The sequence below is a fragment of the Lissotriton helveticus genome, chromosome 7 (assembly GCF_964261635.1).
Source record: "Lissotriton helveticus chromosome 7, aLisHel1.1, whole genome shotgun sequence".
Classification (NCBI taxonomy): domain Eukaryota; kingdom Metazoa; phylum Chordata; class Amphibia; order Caudata; family Salamandridae; genus Lissotriton; species Lissotriton helveticus.
The window spans coordinates 435,065,864-435,080,614 of NC_136068.1; the positions used below are offsets into that span (position 1 = coordinate 435,065,864).

The following is a 14,751-nucleotide window of genomic DNA, read 5'->3' on the forward strand; positions in this document are numbered from 1 at the left end:
ACTCGAATTTCTCTAAGTTACTACTTAGCAGCAAAAAGGACGGCGTTCTAAAACTGGTTACTTGAAAGTCTCTTCTACTTACTTTGGTTAGAGTACAAGGCTCGTTTTCTCGATGTTTTGTTTTTTCGGAGTGCAGAAAGAAAATACTTCTCACTCTTGGGGCCCGATTCTTCCAGCGTATTTCTGGAAACCGGTATTTCCTAAGGAAAGGTTATATATAGTTTTAAGGTTCATCCCACTGTTCGAAAGGTGGATACTCGATTTTATCTAAATTACTGCTTAACAGCCAAAAGACGGCGTTCTAAAGGGGCACGTCTTACCTTTTGTATAACTCCGACGAGATAAGTCGAAAAACGGGTCACGGACAGGCTGGATGTAGCCCTTGGCGTCTCCCGACCGTTAGAATGCGTATCACCGCGAATGGCCGCGGGATCCTGCTTTTTAACTGATTACAGCCCAGTAAGGCAGATACCTTACACCTGTGACCCAGTGAGGTCAAACCGTTACGTGGAAGGACACTAATACGATGATTATTTAAAGGTGTATACACCACATAACGCATTTGTAGCGGGTCCTTTATAGTTAGAGCACCGCAATTCATATATATGTAAAACGATCGTATGTATCTATTTTATAGTCATCACGCACATATTTGTTGATATATTTTATTTTATCTATACAGATATTTGCAGACATATCTTATTTATGTATATCTTTGGAATTTATACGTAGGATAATCTGATGTCTCAAGGGGCATTGCATTCAGTCATTCAAAATGCATTGAGAATTATGCCTGTGTTTACGATGATTTATAAAACAAAGCTAAGCACCTTGTGCATATAGATATCATCCAATCTTCACTTCAAAAATACACACTTCTAGACTATTATAAACTCCACAATAACATCCTTCTCTACATGGGAGGATGTATGGCTAAGTGCCATTGATGGTAATCAGATAGAGACAAATATATGACACAGTGGCTCATATTGATCTCTGTTTATCCGCATACTTATTAGGAGCTGACGTCATCATAAAATTGCGTTTTCCCATGGGATATCGCAATTTAGCCCAATCCTATGTGTGTTAAAAACAAAAATCCAGAAGACTTCTCTTTTTTCCTAATGGCGCATCCCCCTTGGCTGTCTGGCGTTCGTATTTTTTCGAGGATGCGCCATTGGAAGTCCTCAGGTTTATGGTTTTTCTCAATGAAGTGTTTAACTAATGGTGCTACCACTTTATGGGTCCTGATAGCGGACCTATGTTCTGTTATGCGTACCTGAATGGATCTGCAGGTTTCGCCGACATAGCCAAGTCCGCATTTACATTTTATGAAATAGACTACATTTGCAGTCTTGCAGTTCCAGAAATCATTTGCCTTCACTGTATGTCCATTATGTGTGAATTCTTCACCCTCAATAATGTTATTGCATGATTTGCACGAGGAGCATTTAACTGTTCCACGAACGGGTAAATTATTCAACAATGATCTTTGTGTAAAACCATTTTTACAAGAATTGGAATTAAATCTGGAATGTACTATCTTATCTTTAAGGTTCTTATTTCTCTTAAATGCGAACAAGGGTTTTGGTAATTTTTTATTAGACGTTGGATTGCAATTCAGCAAGTGCCAACTCGCATTAATTACTTGACGGACACGTTCATTCAGGGTGGAATGAGTAGTGACACATACCAGTTGATCTTTAGACTTAGTTTCTTTGGGTGTTAGCAGAGCATCCCGGTCAAAAAACCGGGCTCTTTTATAAGAGGATCTTATGAGTCTATGGGGATATCCTCGTTCGAGGAATTTCTTACTCATAATTTGGGCCTGTTTGTCATAGTCTGCAAGATTAGTACAGTTTCTGCGGACCCGCAAAAACTGTGAGAAAGGTATACTCTCCCGCTGGTTTTTGGGATGAAAGCTCGTGAAATGTAACAGCGTGTTACGAGCTGTGCCTTTCACAAAGAGATCCACCTCCAATTTGTGGTTGTTTTCACGTATTAATAGGTCCAAAAATTCTACCTGACTGGTACTATACTGAGCTGTAAAATGTAAGTTTTCATCTGTCAGGTTAATCCATTCTAGAAACTCTAGAAGAGAATCTTTCCCATTGGTCCAGATAAAAAAGATATCATCTATATATCTGGACCAATGGGAAATGGATTCAAAAAAGGGGGCCACCTCATTGTCAATAAATTGATCTTCAAAAGCGGACATGTAAATATTCACTATTGATGGGGCAACTGAGGCACCCATACTGACTCCTCTTAGTTGGCGATAGATGGAATCGCCGAACTCAATGATATTCTCTGTTAGAATGATGTATAGACAGTCAATTAGAAAGCTCTTTGGACACTCTATGTTGTATTTATCTATGAACTGATCTGTTGCCCTTATAGCTCCATCAATAGGGATGTTACTATACAAGGACGTGATGTCCATAGTGACCAAGATGTCTCTATAGGGGGTAAACTTTAGATCTTCAACAATGTTAATCATGTGTCCCGTATCCTTGACATATGATTTAATCTTAGAGATATGTGGTCTTAAAAAATGATCTGTAAATTTGGACAAGGCCTCGGTTGGTGTTCCAATCGTGGATACGATTGGTCTATATGGCGGATTGGAGGCGCTCTTGTGTATCTTAGGGAGGCCATAGATACAGGCTGTTTTATTGCTGTTGGTGTTTAAAAATTCATATTCCTGATTGGTGATGTCACCCTTATTCCGTGCTTCCTTTGTTAGAAGTTGAATTTTCTTGACAATATCTTTTAGGGGATTAGTCTGAATTTTTTGATAGGTGGAACTATCATTCAGCATTGTAAGCATATTGCATTCATATTTGCAGGAATCCAATACGACAATGCCACCCCCTTTGTCGCACGCTTTTATGGTCAATTCCTTGTTTTCCATTATTCTTTTCAAGGCCACAGATTCTTCCCTACTTAAGTTATAGACGGGTTTAGGAACAAATGTTAGGGATTTCTCCAATTTCTGGAGGACTACCAGTTCAAATGTAGCCACCTCCGGACCTAATTGTTCCAAGCCTGGACTAAAAGTGGACGGTAGTGTGATTTCTCTATGTCTAATGTAATCATCTTCAACAGTTTCCCTATCTTGGAAGAATTTCCTTAACCTAATTTTTCTAAAAAAGGAAATAATATCCCTATATAAATCAAATATGTTTGCATGGGTCTGTGGTACAAAGGAGAGACCCTTGGACAGCAAGGTTTCACTATGTATATCAAGTTCTACACTAGACAAATTAAAGATTGGTATTACATTCCCTGACCCCAGTACTGCCTGTTCCGGGTCTCCCTGATGAAATGAGGTTCCTGCTGCGGAAGTGGTTGGTGTTGCTGTTGGTGGGGGTATTGATGGTGTTGTATCTGTTGTTGATGGTTCTGATAGTTTCCCCTGTTTTGACCCTGACCTTGGAATCTCACTCTGGGGCGACCACGTCGAGGCCCCCTGTTGGATAAAAAAGGGCGCTGGTAAGGGCGGGAACCAGTGTAGGAATTAAAACCACCATCAGACTCATATTGGTTCCCGTTAGTGCTTTCACCTTCGGAATCTGACGTATCCGTGAAATTATTCACACGTTGCTGAATGTTCCTGGATTCATCCCTGTAGTGATTTTGTTGGTAGAAATCTTTACCTAGATACGGATATGTTGTTTCTTCAGAATAATACCTTTTATCTTTATTAAGTTTGTCGGTTTTTCGTTTATTTAGGTAGGAGATAAAAGACTCCAGATCTTTATTGCATTCTGTTATCTTCTTCATAGCCTCCTCTACTCCCTCACCTATTTTTAACTTCTCTTCCAAATCTTCTATTTCAGATTTGATGTCTAAGGCTAGTAGTTTAGAGGTCTCAACGATTAGAATCATAAAATCGCGAGAACATCTATTCGCTATGAGGCTCCATTTCTCCAGGAAAGGTCTATGATGTACAAATAGACCAGGGGTAATGCGGACCCTTAGTCCGTTGGGGATTATGCCTGTCTTCAAATAAGATAGCATAAACTCCCCATGGGCCTCCATACGAATCAACCTCTTTTTAAGATCAATCAGTTTTCTACTATCATCATTCCCTCTAAAATTATGGTTGGTGTTATTAGTAGGAGCTGTTATGCCAACTAGGGTAGCGAATTCATCATCCGTGAAGCCAAAAGTTTTTAAATTGGCCATACCTACCACTGAGGTGAGATAAGAGGTAAGGTGAGGTAGAATAGACTAAGAGACCAAATCAGATACTCAGGAATATTATCAACTGCTCCAGAACCTATCTTACAATAATGGCAACTAGATATATATCCTTAATGGAAATCGAACAGCCCTACACAGACAAGCTGTGGGAATATTGGTGCAAAAAAACAAGGACCCCCTATTTTGGAATAAGGAAACCAGGCGACAGGGATAAACACTTTGTGAAAACAATTAGCTAACAGACAGACCAACTGGGTAGGAACCAAGATTACATAATGTATAGACTCATCAGCATTCTATGTGGTCACCAATAAAATTTAAGACATTTCAAAATCAAATTATCAATTGTTAATTAATTAATAGACTTCTGTCAAACAATAAGTTATTATAAAAAACTAAAGAAAGAGGGAGTAAATACACATGTATATAGCACAACAGAAATTTTTATTATGACACAATAAATCAAGGAAAAAAATGGTCAGAGGTGTCCAAACTGGGGAACGCACCCCCGGGGGTCTGTGGATGTGTTCCTAAGGGGGCGCAAATGAGTCTGCAATTACTTGTAAATGAAGATAACCTGAAAGCATGACTGGTGCCTTTCCAAGCTGTCTTTAGTTGTATGCAGCAGTTAAAGTGCATGAAAAAGTGTGGAACTGTAGTAGTGAGTGGCTCGAGCCATGATCAGTGAGTTTGGAGATGGTGTCAAAGAAGATGCTGAAAAGCACGGTGGATGTCATTGTTTTGAAATTGTTTTACACTGTATAAAACAGGCTGCAACAACATATTTTTAAGATAAAACACGTGCTTCAAAATATACATTTGTAATAAGCAATCAGACTATAGTGCAAATATTTTTATATGCATCCATCAAAAGGGCACACTCCTTTTAGTGGGCACATATATATTAACTCCCCAAAAAATGTGTTCACCCAAGTAAACGCAATAATTAAAGCACATGTTGACTAGAAAAGCAGCCATTTTTATTTTTGGCTACACCAATTGAACATATTTACATTTCTTACAGGTATCAGGCACCCTGATGAGAAGACATGTTTCTCTAGGTCTCTAGCCATCTCTATGCTTCATAGCACCGGGACACCTTACCGCACCTTCAACTGAATTATGGCTGTTTTATTCTACCTTCCTTGCTTGTATGAAAAGCCCAGGGCATATTTGCTGTGCCAGCATTGCTTTGGTCTTCAGAGCAATGGCCCAAGAGAAGGGACTTATGAAGCAGAGGTGACACCTTGCAGAGAGGTGGGAGGAAGAGGGAATGTGAAATGGGCACCCTTGTAATAAAAGGACAGATGAGACAGCCTGCTTCGCAAGACTGTAGCTACCATTAGTGAAGCATGTGATGTGGCACTGGGTCCCAAGGATCTGACGGGCCCACTGCATCACAGTTGTGAATTTTTTATTTTAAAAAGGTGGTATGGTGGATAATTTACCTTGCTAGCATTAGGGCAGATGGCACCCATGATGCAAAAAGGGGGCCATCCTGCAGGAGCTCATTTGTTTCAGAAAGGGTCTGAGCTTGTTTCAATATTAAAGTGATGGTCATGCACGGTGGGGAAAAAAAGAAGCGGTGATATCTTCCTTTTCAGGGCTGCAGCTAACATTAGTGCAGCAGGTGGAGTTGCATTGGGGTCTGTGGCACTCCATTTATAGGGAGTAGGATTATTAGTAATTTCTGTTTTTGTTTGATGCCATTATTCTTTTATAAGTCACATTTCGAATGGATTAAGAGCTACAGAAAAGCACCCCTTAAATGATCTCATAAACCCATCACTGTAACCAGTCCTGCCTTTTCCCGTCCCCCTCCCCGGATCATTGTCAAGGGCCAGGAATATCCTGAGTGCTTTGGTTAACAAACCTGAGGTGAAGTCCTGGGTGTGGCTTCCATTAAGGGCCATGGAGAAGAATGTTCTCTAAAGTTGAAGTCATTGGATGAGTTACATTTAGGCCTCCTCTTCATTTGGGTTCCTGGAGAATCGCAAGTTTCTAGCCCTTTCACCATCTGAGTCAGTTTCTTTGCAGGGGTGTAGCTTGGTTAGTAAAATTGTGTGGGGGGATGTGGCTGAGTTTCAGATTTCTCAACAGTCACGCTGACCTATCTTGCTAAATTATATTTTATGAGAAAAAGGGAATGAGGGAGCTAGAAGCAGTGGAAAGGAGACCTGTGGAGATTGTTCGGGTCACTTAAAGGACAATCTAACATATCACAGAATTCAGTGCAGCAGTCAGTATATTTGTGCTGTGTTGCATAACAGGGAGGGAGCAAGACCGTGCCATATCTACAAGTATGTGCCACACACACACACCTTTGTGTCACACGGTACGTGAGTCGAGCAAAGGTTTTGTACTGGAAGGGTTCCCTTACTGTAAGAAGTTGGTTCTGTATATGGTACGCTTCTTTTAGATTCCTGTCTCTCATCTGTGACCATAAGCATTGTCACATCAGCTCTGTCATAATAGGGCTTCAGGTGGGTGACATGTATCACCCTTTTGGGATATTTGCAACTACCAAGGTCCACCAGATAGGTGACCTACCCTTTTCTTTCAAGGACAGGGTTGAGCCCACTCCACTTATCCTGGAGGATCCTAGGGGCCACAGAGTCCAGTACCCGTACCTTCTGCCCTGGTCTCAACTCAACCATGGCAGGCTTCTGGACATATCACTACTTTTGAAGCTCCTGGCTGGCCTGAAGGTTTTGGCTTGCTTTTTCCATGTACTCAGCCACCCACGAACGAAGGCCAAACACATAGTCTACTATGTCTTGTTTTGGCCCTTTGAGGGGCTCTTCCCTTCCTTCCTTTACAAGACTCAGAGGACCACCCCAAAGATAGGGTGACCAGGCGTCCCCGTTTTGCCAGGACGGTCCCAGTTTTTAACCAGCTGTCCCAGCAAATTTCAAGAAATGTAGCTCATGTCCCGGTTTTTAAAGAGGGTCGACTGAAAAGCGTGGGAGGTGTTTTTTATGTTTTACAAAGCAGGGATAGTTAGCAGTTGTTTCAAGAAATCAATTTAATTAACAGGCAAGCTGCTGGGTTTAAAAATTGGATTTTTTATATGTTCTTACTGCCTGTTCTGTAATTCTCTGCTGAGGAGCGCTGTCATAGCTTGAAGTAAAATTGTAGTCCTTCTTCTATTTTTGTGAAATGTCCCGTTTTTTGGCTTGAACATTCTGGTCACCCTACCCAAAGAGGATGCCACAACAAGTTTGAATGTTAGGAACCCCACTCCCTTTTGTAGCACTTCCCTGTAGGCGAAAAGTAGGCTTGGAAGTGACACATTCCATCTCTTTCCGAGTTTTTCAGGGAGTCCACCAATCATGCCTTTCAATGTCTGGTTAAGCCTTTCAACCAGGCAATTGGTTTGTGGGTGGTAGGAGGTAGTGAAAATATAAGGGAGAGGGAGAAGTGTGGTGCAGCAGACAGAGCAGCTGGCTTCAGAGCATGGGGCTCACGGTTCGATATCCAGCTTCAGCTCAGCACAGTGTGACTCTGGGCAATAGCTTACTTAAGCTCCCCAAATGGCCCCCAGTGCCTTGAGACCCCTAGGGGTGTTTAGTTCGCACTTTACAAATAGCAGATGCATAAGTCACTCCACACTCCTCCCACGTGTGTTTTAAGTACCTACCTCTTTAGGAAAACCAACCTTGGTGAAGATCCCAGGGAGGGCCTTGGCCACATCTGGAGCAGCAGTGATCCTAAGTGGAATAGCTTCAGGATACCTGGTGGCATGATCCACTACCACCAGAATATATCTGATCCCTTGCGGCTGTTTGAGGGTCCAGGGTCCAACAATGTCGACCCCTACCCTCTCAAAGAATACCCTAACCACTGGAAGTAGAATTAAGGGGGCCTTTAGGTGGCCTCCTGCCTTAGCACTGGCTTGGCAGGAGACCCAGGACTGACAAAAGTGCCTCACCTTCTGAGTCATCCCAGGCCAGTAGGAGTGATTGACTAATCTACTCCAAGTGTTATCCTGACCACGGTGCCCAGCTAGGGGAATATCATGGGCCAAAGTGAGAAGCAACTCTCTAAACCTCTGAGGTAGTACCACCCTCCTGGTTGCACCAGACTTGTGGTCTCTGGCTTCAGTGTATGAGTCCGTCCTCCCAATAGACCCTGTGGGTGCCACAGATATCACCCTTTTCCTGTGCAGCACCCTCCTGTCTCAGGATCTCAAGAGTGGGACAGACTTATTGTCCCTGGCACAGATCCACGCTAGAGGGTCAACGTGGGCGCTATAGCTCTGCCATGTAAGGCCCAAACTCCTCAGGCTCGGATCCCTCTGAGGATAAGAAGTCCTCTTCCTGAGAAAAGGGGTTCTGACTTGGAATCTGTTTAGATGCTGGTCCACCAGTCTTCTTGAATTTTCACTTGGAGAGCTTGTCCATTCTTCCAGGATCCACCACCTTTTTTTCACTTTGTGCTCTGCACTCTGGTTGTCACAAAACCCCATTCTAAGAGACCTCACATGCTTGCATGGGTCCTCAGTTCAACTTCATCCCAAGGGGAAGTCTCCAAATCATTTCCAAGCAGACAAACTACAGGGATGGTTGGGGACACGACCACATCCTTCTTTCCAACTACCCCCCCCAGTCAAAAGATACTAAAGGCATGGGAGTGATCTTTGTGATATTGTCAGCATTGGTGACTGGATAGGTCTTTACAATTAGAGGAGGGATCCTGGCTGTCTGCTTCCTGTTTCTGTCGGGAGCAGGAGAGCAGGAACAGAGAAGACGTGAGAACCAGCCTCGAGGTACGTTTTTTTATTTCCGATCCCCCCTCGCCTCCGTGCGACACCCGCATCCCCCACCACCCCTGCGTCGGCCACCAGCGAGTCAACGGCATCGACGGTCAACTTAAGGGTAGTGATTCTGGTGTCTTGATATCAAAAAAATTGGTTTTATAGAGCGAAAGTCTCAGAGTTCTTTGAGATGGCAGAAAAAAACAGTCTATGGTGGAGCATATGTCCTGTTAAAGTGTGGGTTTTGGTAGAGATTTCTATATCACAAGTCACTGTAAGACTGATTTACTTCGAAGAAAAATAACTTGCAGCTTCCAGGCCGAACACTAGATGGCAGGAGTGTGCAAAGCCTGTCCTGTGCTGTTGCACATAATGCAAGCATCTCCATTAGAAGTTACTAGTTCGATTCGATTCCAGACAACAGCAGAAGTGTCTTTGGCAGAACAAGTCACATATATCAGTGAAGACTAGATCTCGGGAGGGGACCTTGCAATTTGTTATATTCCTGATTAAAGCCTGTGGAAAGTAGCAAGATTGCCAAAGTTCGAAACAGTTGATGAAAATTAGACTGTAGATGAAGAATGCAGCTTAGATGATGTGTCCCTAATGGAAGTCACATAATATTGCATCATCTTTGGGGTCCCCTTCTTATTTTATATGAGTGCTTCTAAGATATCAATGATCTTTGACGTGCAGGATTAATTATTTCAGACCCTAAAATTTGATTTCATTAGACCTTCCATTACAAGAGACACCTTACAGCTGAAACAATTCTCTTTGGAGAGGACTTTGAGCAAGGAGAGAATGTCGTCCTTTGTGTCGAAGGTACTCTCAACATTGAGGGTAACTGAAGACTAATGTATTCTCCCTAGTGAAGATGGTGATCTCACTGTCGAATGGCACATCACCAAGAGGGTTGCTGGAGGCCCATACGTATGTCTGAAGGTCCAGTGCAAAGGGCCCGATGTATGAAAGCATTTTGCATTCGCAAACTGTGCAAATCGCCAAAATTCGCCCGTTTGCAAAACGGCTTTTCCGTATGTCTGAAGGGCTTTTTGATTCACAATTATGTAATCCTAATGTTTTGCGATTACCTAAATTGCGAATGCAAATAGGGAATTGCAATTTGCGAATCCCTAATGCACATGTAAGAAGCCTTTCCTAAACGTGAACTGTGCAAGCTGATGTAACCATGTGTGAATTTTGAAAAATGCACAAAAATGCATTTTTCAAAGTGCCATGTTGTGCACACATGCCCCTAGGGCATTTGTGCACTTTACATGAGCACAATTTAAATTTTGGGGGTGTTTTAGGGGGGTCTTAGGCCCCCGGGCACATTTGGCTTTGCATTCGCTAATTTGCAATTACCAATTAGGTAATCGCAAATTAGAGAATGCATAACCATTCGCATCTATGGGCCTTTTGGCCCATAGGAATGAATGTAGTCATATTACCTAATAGCGATTTGCTACTATCGAATTGATATTAGGTAATATTAAGGAATCACAAAATATTGTGCGAATCCTACATACATAGCATTTTGCGATTTCCAAATAGCGATTCAGTAAAAATCGCTATTTAAGAACCGTGAAATGCTTTTTTGATACATCTGGCCCAAAATGCTGAAAGAGAATAACAAGAATTGCGAGGCTTGTGTTTGTGTCACTGGTTTCCGAAAGTCAGCATAGGGAAAGAGCAGGGAACTTTGCTAGGATGCGCCTTGATGGAGCCGTCAACACTACTCCAAAAGCAGCTTTGAAGGCTACCTCTGAAGCTTTGCTGGGAATCTTACATTTTCCCCAAAGTCTGATTTCCTTGCGGGCATTAACGGTTCTTCTGAATATATTTTAGCCAAAGGACAAATAATTGACAAGGGGCCTTATCAGTTTTCTTTCCTGGGGCTGAGGGAATCAAAAAGGTTGTATGGCTGCTAAAATTAAATGACAATAAAACTTTGAATAAAGCAGCAATAATAAGGTCAGAAAGGCAAACATACACACAGGCACAATGCAGACACCAGTGTATTGATATCTGTTAGAAATGAGGGTCTCTAGTTGGTAGAGGTCGGTACCTTTGTCCAAAAAGGGACCCTTGCTTCTATTTAGGGTAAGGGGGGATACACTTCTAAAATAACCCCTGCTCACCCCCTTGGTAGCTTGACACAAGCAGACAGGCTTATCTCAGAGGCAGTGTGTAGGCATTTGTGAACACGTACAGTAATACAGTGAAAACACTACAAATGGACACCACACCAGTTAAGAAAAATAATCTTTATCTAAACCAAAACTAAAGAACTACAAAGATCCACAATACAGTTATCAAGATATCTTTAAAAATAGGTTATTCACTCATAGTTTCTAACAACAAAGAACTCCACCTGGAGATATTACGACGTTGTGAAAGATAAAAATCCCAAAGTACGAGCTGATCGTGAGGTGTGCGGCGTCTGGCACAGAGTCAAGCAGACCCACAAAGAAGAGTAACTTGGAATTGATGAAAGCAACGGCGGTGCACGGCGTTGGGTTGTGATACTTCATTGGCGCTGGGCGGCGTCAGTTCCTTATGACCCCAGGGGAGGTGAAGCCTCAGTTCCTTACTGCGGTGCAGGGGAGGTGAGATGTCGGGTTCTTACTGTGTCGGGGAGGTGATGTCACGATGGTGGAGAGGTGGCAGTTCCTTACGACGGTGCGATGTCAGTGGATTCAGGAGTCAACCAAGTCGAGGATCGGCTCTGCGTTGATGAAGCACTGGCGTCAGTGAAGTCGGGGCTGCGGTGGGAGTCTGGAAGGGGCGTCGTGGACGTTGCGGTTTCCACGGCTCTGGTGCAGGTAGCGGCCTGCTTGGGAGTCGATGCAGCACAGCGTCAGCAGGCTTCAGGCCTCTGGTGCAAGTTGAGCAGTGCCCGTGGCTTCGGTGCAGGTTACAGTGCCGCTCGCCAGCATCTGTGTTGCAATTTCCTTCTGTGGCAGCTGAAACAGCAGTTCCAAATGCAGACAGACGGAAGAAATTAAGGCTTTGTGTCCCTGATACTTCAGAACAGGAGGCAAGCTCAATTTCAAGCCCTTGGAGATCTTTTCTTCAAGCAGGTGACAAAGCAAGCAGCAAAGTAATTTTTTTACTTTTACTTTCCTTGGCAGCAAGTAGCAACTGATGGCCAACCCCAGACAGCAAACAGCAAAGGTGCAGTATTCCTCCTCACATTCTCCGGCTCTTCTCCTTGGCAAAGGTTCCTCTTGATTCTCAGAAGTGAACTAAAGTTCTGGGGTCTGGGCCTCAATATTTATGCCACAAAATCCGTTGTTCTCTGAAGAAAGAGAGTGTCTGTACCAAGCCAAAACCAGTTCTGTCCTCACTGGTGCAGCTTCATGGCAGTAGGTGGAGACAGTATGTTTGAAAGCATACCAGGCCCATTCAGGTGAAAGGAAATCTCCCCCCCCCCCTACTCTAAATGCAGCCCAGGTGTATTCAGCCGAGCCCTGACTCATCAGGCTCTTTGGAGCCACTGCCCCTCTCCAGCCCCTGTCATCCAAAAGACAGACCTGCAATACACAAACCCAGCAGAGGCACACTGGATAGTTAGGCAAGAAAATACAAGAAATACTTCTTAAAAGTGGTATTTTCCAACAGAATGTAAAAATCACCCTCACTAAAAGATGCATTTTAACATTCTGAGTTCAGGCATACTAAACTTTATTTTCCTAACTTGTTCCCAGTGGTAGTTATGTTTATAAGATGTTATAAACAAACTCCCCATTCTGTCCTACGGTAGCAGGTAGCCTTGCAATAGTGAAAAACAAAATTGGCAGTATTTCACTGTCAGGACATGCCACACAAATCAGGGCATGTCCTACCTTTCACATACAATGCACCCTGCAGAGTACCTTGGGCCTACCTTAACGGTGACTAATGTGTAGAAAAGGGAAGGTTTAGGGACTGACAAGTGTGCACTTGCCAAGTCAACATGGCAGTCCCAGACTGCACAAAGGCCCTGCAATGGCAGGCCCGAGTTACATTTACAGGCTGCTTATGTGGGTGGCACAACCCGTGCTGCAAGCCCACTAGCAGCATTTGATTTACCAGCCCCAGCTACACACAGTGCAATGTGCTAGGGACTGACTAGTAAATCAAATATGTCGATCATGGAAACGACAATTTACAGGGAGAGCATATGCACTTTAGCAATGATCGGCAGTGGTAAAGTGCCCAGAGTCATTAAACCACCACAACAGGTCAGACAAAATACAGGAGGAAGGCAAAAAGTCCTGGGATGACCCTGCAAAAAGGCCCAAGTCCAACAATATTCTACTCACAGAGGCAAACAAGGGCGCTGAGCTTTAACCCCCAAGCTGTACATAAAAGCCCCTGTATCTGTTGGTACCATGTTGGTAGCTCTTCGAAGCTGGGGCTGTCTGACGCCATTCTCCTGCATATCTGTTCGTTTTAAAATTATTTGTAAAGCGCAGTGTTATCTTATCCTGTAATTCTGGCTCATTCTTAAAGGGAAAGACTGAATTAGTTAATATTACTTGCAAACAGGAAAATAAACATGAGTTGTTTACAAAAATATTTTTTAAGCCCTCCGTGTAACCGCGTCATTGGTGGAGGGAGAATAGAGCTATTCAATGTTTAGAAACATTACTGAGGATCTTATGATGGATAAGAACATCTATGGGTTGAGGGCAGGTGCCTTCTGCATATTTGACCCACGTTTCATTTACGCTTTCTGCTCTCCTCCAAGTATCGATATGAAGCTGAAGTGCTGTGATGGGACTCCAGAGAAGCCATCCTACCAGGAGCTGAACCACACGGCGCTGAAAGAGGCCTTTCTGGAATCACTTGGGACCAAGGAGCGATTGGAGCATGGCAGCAAACCCAGGATTCTGAGCTTCCAGGAGACAGGGGTACCAAAAGGTATGTTACTATTGGGGAAGAAGTGGTGAGCAGGGATAAGGTGGGAGAACAGTGGCGGAAAAGGAGACAGGAGAGGTTCCTGCCAGTTAAATAATGCAAATGGTGATGTCTATGCTGCTTCCTCCTGCATATCGCTGCCTCTGAGACTGGTCTGCAGGTCAGTCTTGGGGCCAGCACCGCCAGCCTAGGATTGCACCATTGTCCCTTGTCCATCCATGCCAGTGTCCACTGTCTCTGTTGAACACCTTGCTTTCTGTTTCCTCTTGCAGGAATGCCCCCACTCAGCAGCAGCCTCTGCAGCCCGGTCTTCATTCTGCATCTTTTTACTTCATCAATTGTGCAGGTGTGGGTGCACTTCTACATAGGGACACTCAGCCAGCAACTGATGCGTGTGACCCTCAACCAGTACAGTGGAGGTACGGTTGACCAGACCTCCTGCTTCGCTACATTGGATCGGTATTAAATCAGACCCATGCGTCGAGTGTCCCAAGACCAAACCTGAACTCAGGTTGTACTCTCTCTCTTGTTTCAGGACTCTACTCCTCTATTTTTGGAGCCCTGCAGGTAATGTGCCTCCTAAGCACCCCACTGACCTCCTTCCTGCTGGGGTCACGGCAGCAGAACTCATCCAATCAAAAGGGAGACGTAAGCAGTGGTTTCTCAGGGTAGGTGGATGCCGATAACAGATGTGGTAAGAACACTGCAAACATGTGTGCTCAATGACCCCTCTATCGAGAGAGAGAGAGAGAGAGAGAGAGGATCTAGAAGAACAGGCCTCATGGTTGTTAAAGGTGGGAGTGTAGCATCACCCTAACTCTCTCCATACACAAAAACGGTGGGTCTCATTGATGAATCAGTGTGTGCTTGAGGAGAGA

General features: G+C 43.7%; 1 protein-coding gene across 1 annotated transcript in view; it reads left to right on the plus strand.

Annotated features, from left to right (window-relative positions):
- Positions 1-14,751, plus strand: part of LOC144768558 (large neutral amino acids transporter small subunit 4-like) — a 460,965-nt gene that overhangs the window by 384,403 nt on the left and 61,811 nt on the right. The window contains exons 8-10 of the mRNA XM_078652331.1: positions 13,704-13,876; positions 14,146-14,292; positions 14,409-14,541. Coding sequence (XP_078508457.1) covers positions 13,704-13,876; positions 14,146-14,292; positions 14,409-14,541 — 453 coding nt within the window. The remainder of the gene's footprint in view (positions 1-13,703; positions 13,877-14,145; positions 14,293-14,408; positions 14,542-14,751) is intronic.